The following is a 9443-nucleotide window of genomic DNA, read 5'->3' on the forward strand; positions in this document are numbered from 1 at the left end:
GCTTCCTGTGGCTGCATTGCCTTGGCCTGGCTTGTCATGGAGTGACAGAGCACATTGCCTGCTGGGGTCACTCCCTGGGGAGGGACAGGCATTGGCTCCCTCTTAGTTTAAATCTGAATTCACACTCAAAGCACTAAAATAGCTATGCCTTCGGCATCCTGAGGAGTCATGACTCGGCTCAGCCTGCCGGGATGGAGATCCCAAAACCATCTGGGGATACCCAGCTGCCCCCGAGGCGGGTGCCTCGCTCCAGGCTGGCACCCAGCAGCTGGTCCAGCAACTGCCTTTGGTCTATTAATAAAGCTGGAGCAGCTGGTAGAGCATCCACCGCGCCAGTCCTCGGGATTTATCCACCGCTCTGCCTTATCAGCCATGCTTTTCACAAGCACTTAAATTCAGGAGGAAAAGGAAAAAGTGAAATCAGATAGAAATGCAGGTCTGTTTGCTGTTTTCTCCAATGAAATGGTTCTGGGTAAACAGCAGACGCCTTTGATGAAATCCCAGCAGGCTTAAACAATAAAGCTGGTTACAAACTCAATCTGGCGCAGATATCAGATCTGAAATTGTTTCAAAAAACATGTCAACATTTTCTAATGCTGCTGCAAAACTTCCTCGGCACCTTGCCACAAGCTGCATCTGTGACGCAGGTCCTGCGCCGCTGTCCCAGCTCGTGCTCCTGCTGCTGCACTTCCCAGGGGGAGCCCTGCCCTGGCACCTCTGCAGCCCTCTGCCTGCCGGGAGACCCTGAGCTGCAGGAAGATGCTCGGTGGCATCACCTGGGAGGCAGGAGATGCACATTCCCTGCCCCGTGCTCAGGGCACACCGAGTTGTTCTGCAGCTGTAAATCCAGTTCCCATCCCCGGGCACAGCCAGGCTGAGGCTTCACAGAGCTGGAGGTCTGGCACCGCTGGACGAGGGGCATCAGGCAGGGTGGGCATCCCTCTTATCACATCTCAGGAATGGAATTTGGCCGTGGGTTCATCCCAGGTACCGCCAAGGACAATTGACTTTTCCATGGAAAAACAATTTGCAAAGCGTTGTGGTAGCAGAGGAGCACAGCTTGGTGCTCCTCCTGGGTTTTGCCTCCCCATGTGCCACCTCTGCATCCTGCTGGGACACCAGGGCACGATGAGGCTGCAGGGGGGTGCACAGGTCCAGCTGATGGAATGGCTGGCTGGGGACAAGGCTTGGTCCCTCTCCTACGCCGATGGCACAGCTGGGGGGCACAACGGGGACTGTCCTGCGCAGGGCAGCTGGGTCAGGGTGACAGGAAACCTGGCAGCTCCATTGGTGTTAGAGTGACAGGGACCATCCAAACTCGGAAAACATGTGGATCTGGACTGCAATGAGGCAGGTCCTGCGCTGGCATTGCCAGGACCAGCCTGCCAGTTACCTGGCACTGGCACTTCCCAAACTCTGTCAGCACTTGGGGTCTCTGGAGCACACCAGGGGATGCAGGCGAGAGGGTGAGAGGCTGGGGAGGAGGAGGAGGCACACCTGGTCACACCACAAACATGGACACTGTCTTGGCTCTGGTTAAAAAGCCTGGGCCAGTTCCAAAGGTATTCGGGGTCCCCCAAAGGCTCCCACCTCCATCCATAAGGGATCTGCTCCACAAGTGTGGGGACAGACACACTCATCCCATGTCAGATACAGCCCTACACACACCCCATCCCACACCCCTGAGGAATCCCCCAGTCTGGAGCTGATGCCTGACACAGCTCATGTCCCACGTGGCTGTGATGGAACAGCAGACCTTTCATCCCTCCCAGGACCTGGAAACGACAAAGGGGACACAGGAGAGGAAGAACGGGGCAAGAGGAAGAGGATGAGGGGGGCAGGCAGCCCTGGGGGGCGCGGGGGGCCACGCCTAAGCTCCGGTGCAGCACAGGGGATGTGGCAGAGCTGACCCCTCTGCGGAGGTTGCCGTTGCCATCGATCCCTGTTGCACTCAGGCTCATTAGGGCCGGGGAGCTGCTGCGAGCGGCTGCTGGAGGAGACAGACGGGGGGAGCGCTCGCTGTGGCTCCCTGGATCGTATTAAATATTTACTTTGTTTTGTTTTGTTTTTCCCAGCTATATTGATCAGAGATGGAGTGTGGGGAGGGGAGCAAGGGGGTGCTGTGGGATGCTGGGAGGGAAAAGCAGAGGCAACGGCTGAGCTTGGAAAACGAGGACAGACCCTGTCGGGGTGTTCCCGAGGGATTCACCTGCTCTCCGCAGGGGCACCCGGTGCTGTCACCCTACAGAGATGCTCCCCTCAGAGCCATTCACCCCCCTCAGGGTCGGGACGGGCATCACCAGCACACGGAGGGTGCAGTGAGGTGGCTCCCACTCCCCAACCCACACCAGCCCCGTCTCAAGGGATGCAGGACGGGGGGATGCCCAACGCGAAGGCACCTCATAGCTTGGGGTATCCCCCCGCCCCGGGCCGAGAGGTGCCCCCCGCATCCCGGCTGGGCCCCGGGAGCGGCCGCGCAGTCGGCACTGTTTCTATTTCGAGAGGAGCTCTACTGGAAAAGGAACAAAAGCCGAGGGAAGCTATAAATAGCCGCCTCCTTCACACCAGCGCCTCCTCCGCCCCAGCATCCCGCGGCCGGGGGGGTCCCGCAGCATGGCCAAACATTCAGCCCCACCGCCAAACCCCCTCCGCGTCTTCGAGCCAACATCTCCATCTGAAAACCAGAGGGAATAATAAGCCGGGGGATATCTGCCGCCGGAGCAGAACTGGCTCTGAGCAGCGGTTTGCCAAGTTCCCGGCGGCTCTGCCCAGCCTCAGCCGCGTTCCCCGGGGGATTTGCCGCTGCCCAGCCGGGCTCTGCACCCAAAAACACCCCGCGGGGACGGATTCCACCACCTGGGGATGCTCCTCTTGTCCCTGGCCCTATCTGCGGCTGGCAGGGAGCAGGAAGAGCCGAGTGGCTCGGGCAGACCTACTTTCAAGGCTTTAATCCTTTTCGCTTAAAGAATCTTTTTTTTTTTCTCTCCCCTCTCTTTCTTTTTTTCCCTTTCTTTTCCTTTCCGCGCGGCAAAGATGGGGCCTGATCAGAGGAGAGACGCAGGGAGCTGACAAGCTGCGGCGTACGGAGAGAAAGGAGAAAGAAATACATATTTATTACCCTCAATTATTAAAAAATAGATAGCAGCAGATCTTAGGCCCTGGCAGAGGCACTGCAGAGTCGTTTGTCTGAGGACTATTTTGTTTTTTAAATTCCATTGAAATTATAATATGCTGGGCTTGTTAGCACAAACACCCCGGCATACCCCTGCCGACGGGGGATCATCCCAACCCCTCTCCTGGCTCTGGTGTGCTTCCCGCAGGGTGGCTGTATCCAGCACCCGATGGGATGCCGAATTTGCAGGCAGCGGGGAAGGAGGAAGGGAGGGTGGCTGAGGGAGGCAGGAGCCGGCAGCGGATGCAGCCGGCAGCCTTTGTCCCCATCTGCCTTCACCCCGGGGGGATCAGAAGGGCTCTGCCCGGTGCAAGCACATCCCAAAAGCACATGGATACCCAGGTGGGTGAAGGTCTCATGGACAAGATCTCACCCAGGTCACCTCGAGCCAAAAAGCCCCGTGACATTCTCCGTGCCCAAGGATGAGCTTTGCGCCCCTCGGGTGGCACCGTGGGGGTCCCGCGGTCACGGGGATGGGGTTTCCCCAAGCAAACCAATGCAAACGCTGGTGCGAATGCAGCTGGAAAAAAATAGAAAGCGGTTCCCAAGTGCGGCACACGGGGCTGGCGGAGCCGCTGGCACCTCCCCTCCGCTTGCAGGGCTGCTCCGTAAGGAGCCCTGCCAGAGCAGCAGCAGCCAAATTCCCTCCCGCCGCTGCTCCCCAGTAAACAGCGGCTGCATCCTCCCCGTGTGATGGTGATGCCGGGACTTGGGGAGCACGTGGAGCACCTCTGACACCCTCCGGCTCCAGCACCGCGCTCTCCCCACAGACGGGATCTGTTTGGATGCCCTGGACCACGATGGACACACAGCCTGCTGTGCCATCTCCAGGGCCAAATCCCGCAGCCACCCCATCCCGCTGGCCGTGAGAGACGCAGCCCTGAGTGGAACCAGCTTTTGGCACCGTGAGCGGTCGCAGCTCTCCCAGCCCAGGCAGGAGCATCGCTAAAAGCTGCTCACCAAAGCTGGGCCGGCTCCAAGCTGCCGTGCCGGCTCCGAGCCGCTGTGCCAACACCACCGGGAAGCAAGCAGCCAGCGGGCACATACGCTGTTAAAAAGGAAAAGGAGCTTTCTACACCAAATGGAGCATTTTCCGCTTAATAACCCCCAATCCTAATCTGCACAAAGAAGATTGCCCCCCGCATCTCCCCGTCCTGCATCTGCCGCTCGCCCTGCCCGCACTTAACACCCGGGCAGAGCCGCGGCTGCCCCACCAGCACGTGCCCTCGGCAGGAAAAGCAGGAGAAAGACCGACCATTGGGAAAACAGGCGATGCCCAGCACTGGGCTCATCTCCTTTGTCAGCACCAAGCCTCCACCATTTGCCATCAGTAAAAATAATATTCCTAAAAGTGTCCCCCCTCTGATTGCCGGGCGGCAGGCGCAGGGCTGTGGGTTTCCATGGTGATGCTGTTCCGCAGGGATGGTACAGGGGGATCGGTGGGATTGGTGCTTCCTCGATTTGGGAGATGGGACGCGGTGTTGACATCCGGAGCGAGGACAGCACCGGCCCTGCTGCTGGCAGAGGATCCCGAGGCTGAGCCAGCTCCTTCCACCTTGGGCTTGAGCAGCATCACCCAAAATAGCAGGGAAAGAGCATCCTTGCTGGAGAGGACATGGATGCTCCTGCATCCCAGTGGTGCTCCTGAGGCCGTGCCCTGCACCCCTGCCCATGCCACCACACGGACCCCTGGCTCCTCCTCAATGACTCCCACCAGGATCCCGCTTGCTCCCGGCCTCACGGCTCTCCCTGCAACCTCCCACTTGTTGCCTCTGCTCTTCAATCAGACTCCAGCCTCCTTCAGTGGGTTCCAAACGAGGGCATCACCTCGCCCATCCCAACCTGCTGGGAACCCAAACAACAGCCACCACTGCTGGGGTGTGGGTGCCTGTGCTGCTGCTGCTGCTCCACCAAAGTGCTCTGCAAATATAATCTGCTCTTAATAACCCGAGTCTCTACTGATCGTGGCTAAACCCTGGAATTGCACTTTGCAAACAAAGCCCAAGTTTTTGGCTGTTTGGGGGAGACTGGAGCAGCTCCCTTGGGTGGGGACGGGCAGCAGTGTCACCCAGGGGTGCCCCAATGTGGGGCAGAGCAGGACAGGTGGCTGCCCCAGTGATGTGGGGCTGAGGCAGTCGTGTCCTGGGTCACTCTTCTGCAAGGGGGGCTTTGTGTCCACACTCCCACAGGGGCACTGCCAGGAGCAGGGGACACCCCAATGGGAGACAGCCCTGGTCACACCTGGCCACCACCACCACGTCCCTCCAGGCTCCCACACTTCCCTGCCTGGCTTTTGCCTTCAAACAAGATTTTGGCTCTTGCTGTCAAAACCCATCAGTTTCCAGCAGCCCAAGTTCCTGCCCGGCCCCAAGGCAATGACATCCCACTCGTGGCCTCATCCTGCAAACCACGGAACCCCCTGCCCGTGATGCCAGCCCGTGCCGCCAGCTCCAGCACCGCCAGGTGCTTCAGGGAAAGACGGGTGTGAAATCACTCTGGAAAATGCATATTTTTACGTCTCCCCAGCAGGTTCACTGATGTTTTTAGGGCAGCGCTTGGAGGCCACCTGGAGCGTCACCCACAGCCTCCGGCACCCAGATGGGACTGTGGGGCACCGGGTGCAGCATTTTAGGCAAAAGGTGGGAATAACATCCAGCCAAGCATGGCCACGGCTCTGACCCTGCCGGGCTCCATCAGTGCAGGTCACTGAGCAGCGACGGCTCCTTCGCATCGCAGCCTCAACTCCAGGTCTAGGCAGGTCTCGTCTGCCGAGCCCTCCTCGCTCCCCCCAGCACCACCGCAGGGACAGCCTGGGCCGCATCCTGACCCCCTCCCCCTTGCTTCACCGGGCACAGAGAGCTTGTGGCTTCCTATCAGCTCTTTAGGAAATTAAACTTTTATAAGCAGAAAGGTTTCTGGGCTCTTGGCTCCCCGGTGCAAGAACCGCAGTCCAGCCTGCGCCTGCACCCTGCCCACTGACTGCTGCCCTGGCAGGGAGGGATGGAGGCTGGACGCCCCGTCGATGGGATGAGCGATGGAAGGGACAGGGATGTGGCTGCCCATGACCTTGGTGTCATCCTTGACCTGGAAATCTCCTTCTCCTGCATCACCAGTGTTGCACTCCTGCCTGCAGCTGCCTGCGGCCACCTCTGACAAGGCTGTGACACCCCCACCCGGGATGGAGCTGCACCCCACGCTGTCACCCACTGCCACGCCACCAATGACATCTCAGCGCATGGAATCCACCCTGAATCCCACCGGTGACTCCATGGACGAAGCTCACGGGGTGCAGGAGGCCCAAAATGCCCCCAGGAATCACAGCACTTCCCCGGCCATGCTGCCGCCATCCTGCCGCAAACGACTTTGCCCGTGCAGCACCGCGTGTGAAGCCGTCCCCTCGGAGCCGCCTCCTCTGGAGATGTCAACCACGCACAGCTCCTGCTGCCTCAAGTCCTGCCATGGCCCCAGCCTCAACCCTGGTCCCCGTCAGTGGGACGTGGAAGGCGGTGGCAGTGCCACCATCAGCCCGTGCTGCCACCCACCAGCACAGCCTTGCGTTGCCACCATCCTTGACAAAACCAGCCGCCCCCGAGCCCTGCAGAGGGGTTTGGCCCCAGCCCAGCGCCCCAGCAGCAGCTGTCCTCTTTTGCCCTTGCCTCACATGTTGGGTGTCCCCTTTGCACCCCCCTTGGGGTGAATGCAGGGGACGGGGACCCCCTGCCCAGGGACACCTGGCCACAGTGAGGCAGGGAGGAAGAACCTGTCGGCAGGATGGAGGCCTCCTCTAACTGCCTGTTGAATTATTCAGGAACGGTATTAACTTATAAATGAGTGTGTTTGACTGATTTTGTGGTTGATGTACAGATAAATTCTAATGAAAGACAGCTACAAGATTTTAAATTATTAATTAGACTGCCACTTAACAAAGCCTATTTGGCACTCTATTTCCTTGCTTAACAAGACAAAAAACTTTAAGAATAGGTTTTGCTTTAGCCCACAGGCTCTTCAATTTGCATTTTGTTTTTCTAGCTCCACAAATGAAAGCTGTAGATCTTGACCTTAACAGGCTACCCCTGGTGGGATCCAACCCTGTCAGCAGCCTCGCTGCCTGCTTCCACCTCAGACTCCCAGTTTCCCAGCCTGGATGATGCTTTTCTTTGAGCCAGCAGCACCAGGGCTGGGAATCAAGGCTGAAAACCAGGACTGCTCCAAAGGCTTGGGGTTTATTCTCAAGTCATCCAGCCCGGTTGGGTTAATACGCCAAACAAAGCTGAGGCGGGAGCCAGAGAAAGGAGCATCCGAGTGCGAGGCCCCACAGCCGCAAGGTGACATTTCCCCCAGTGGGAAAAAGCATCCCTGGGGTGGCAGCGGGGGCTCTGCCCTGCCTGGGGGTCCGCACCTCAATGCCAGGGGCTGCAAGCACAGCGTTGGCACCTTCTCCCGCTGCTCGAGCCTCGTCGGAGACGGGCATGTGCTGGTGGTGGCGAGGGCTGGGCCTGGGGCTATGCGGCCGCCCCCTCCCCGGCCATGGGACAGCAGCGGGGGTCCAGCCGGGGTACCCCAGCATGGCACCGCTGTCCCTAGCATCTCCCTGGGACTGGCCCCAGGTGCAGCGGGGCTGGGGGTCTTGCCTCCCCCACCGTCCCGGGCCCCCCGGGAGGGCCGGCTGCTCCCCTCGCTGTGATGTCACAAAGCTCCCCGATGATGTCCCAGGCGGTTGCCATGGAAATCGCGTGATGTCACAGCGGAGCGATTCTCCTCGGGGGGGGGCGGAACGGGACGGCTCGCCCCAACTTCCCCGCCGAACCCCCCGCGCTTCCCGGTATGCCCCGTTTCCCGTTCCCTCGCCCTGAGGACGAGCAGCGACCCCCCGCGCCCGCCGCATCCCCGCTGCCTCCGGGACCCGCCGTACCCCGGTGTCGGCGGGACCCGCCGCGTCCCCGGTCCTGCGGGACCCGGCGCCTGCCCTGCCTCCCTTCGCTCCTCCCGGTCTCCCGCCTCCCCGCCGCGCTGCGCTCCTGCCGGTGCCGCTCCCCGGGGGGTGCCCGAGCCTCGGTAGCGGTGCCGGTAACGCGGTGGCGGCGGGGGGCGCCCGGCGGCGCGGCCCCAACTTCGGCGGGGAGACAAACTTCGGGGCCGGCCCCGCTGCCCCCGGTGCCCGTGGCACTCAGTGCCCTCCCGGTGCGGCGCTCACCTTGGCGGAGCATCTTGGAGCCGGGGCGGGCGCGGTCTCCCCGGCGGCGGTGGCGGCGGCGCTCAGAGCCTCGGGCGAGGCGGCGGCGAGCGGTAGCGGCGGCGGCGGCTGCTGCTGCTGCTGCACCGGGAACGAGGAGCCGGAGCCCGGCGAGCGGCCCCCGCGGGGGCATGGCGGGCCGAGCCGCAGCGGCACCGGGGAGCGCCGGCCCCGGAGCACCGGGGAGCGCCGGCCGCGCCTCTGCCCGCCGCGCGTCCCGCCGCCGGCTTTTAGGGGGGAGCCGCCCCCTCGGGGCTGGGGCCGCCGCCGCCCCCCACCCCCTCGGGCAGAGCCTATAAAGGGGTGCCCGGTGCCGGTGCCGCGCTGCCTGCAGCGGCGGGCAGGGCTGGGCAGGGCGGGGCGGGGCAGCGACGGGGCGGGCAGGGCTGGGCCGGGCTGGGCTGGGCGAGCCCCCCGGGCCCCCCCTTCCACCGCCGCCGCCGCCTCCTCTCCCGCCTCCCGTGGACAGTTCGTGAAAGTGCCGCTGCTCCCGTTCCCCGCGCCGCCGCCCTCCCTCCGCCCCACCGGGGGATACGGCCCAGCGCCGCCCCCCCGGGGCTCTGCGGTCCCCCCCGGGACCGACTGTCACCCCCGGCCTATCGTTGTCCCCTCTGCCGTCGTCGTCCACACGGTGCCCCGTTCTTGCACCGAGGCTCCGCCGCGCCGCCCCGCGCCTGCCGTGGTCACGGCTGTCCCCGCTGTCCCGCCTGCCCAGCACCGTCCCTGCCGCTCCCCGGGGACCCGCCGTCCCCTCTGCCCGCCGTGTCGCCGTGTCCTGCCGAGGTCCCGCCGTGCGATCCGGGTCTCTGCTGTCCCCGCCGCCCCGGCACAGTCCCAGTCGCTCCCTACGGTGCCCTCCACCCCTCCTCGTCCCCTCCGCCCCACCGCGTCCCTGCTGTCCCACCGGGGTCACGGATACCCCACCGGGGGCTCTGCGGTCCCCTCTGCCTCCCGCTCGCTGCTGTCCCCTTTGTCTCCCGATTCCTGCTGTCCCCGCACTCTCCGCCGCGATCCCGACACCCCACCGGGGCCCCGCTG

At 62.6% G+C, this 9443-nt stretch overlaps 1 protein-coding gene across 1 annotated transcript in view; it reads right to left on the reverse strand.

The window, feature by feature from the left end:
• Positions 1-8583, reverse strand: part of RTN4RL1 (reticulon 4 receptor like 1) — a 29911-nt gene extending 21328 nt beyond the window's left edge. Inside the window, exon 1 of the mRNA XM_039563079.1 lies at positions 8367-8583. Coding sequence (XP_039419013.1) covers positions 8367-8538 — 172 coding nt within the window. The 5' untranslated portion in view covers positions 8539-8583. The remainder of the gene's footprint in view (positions 1-8366) is intronic.
• Between the last annotated feature and the right edge of the window lie 860 nt (positions 8584-9443).

Source organism: Corvus cornix, chromosome 19 (assembly GCF_000738735.6).
Source record: "Corvus cornix cornix isolate S_Up_H32 chromosome 19, ASM73873v5, whole genome shotgun sequence".
Lineage (NCBI taxonomy): Eukaryota > Metazoa > Chordata > Aves > Passeriformes > Corvidae > Corvus > Corvus cornix.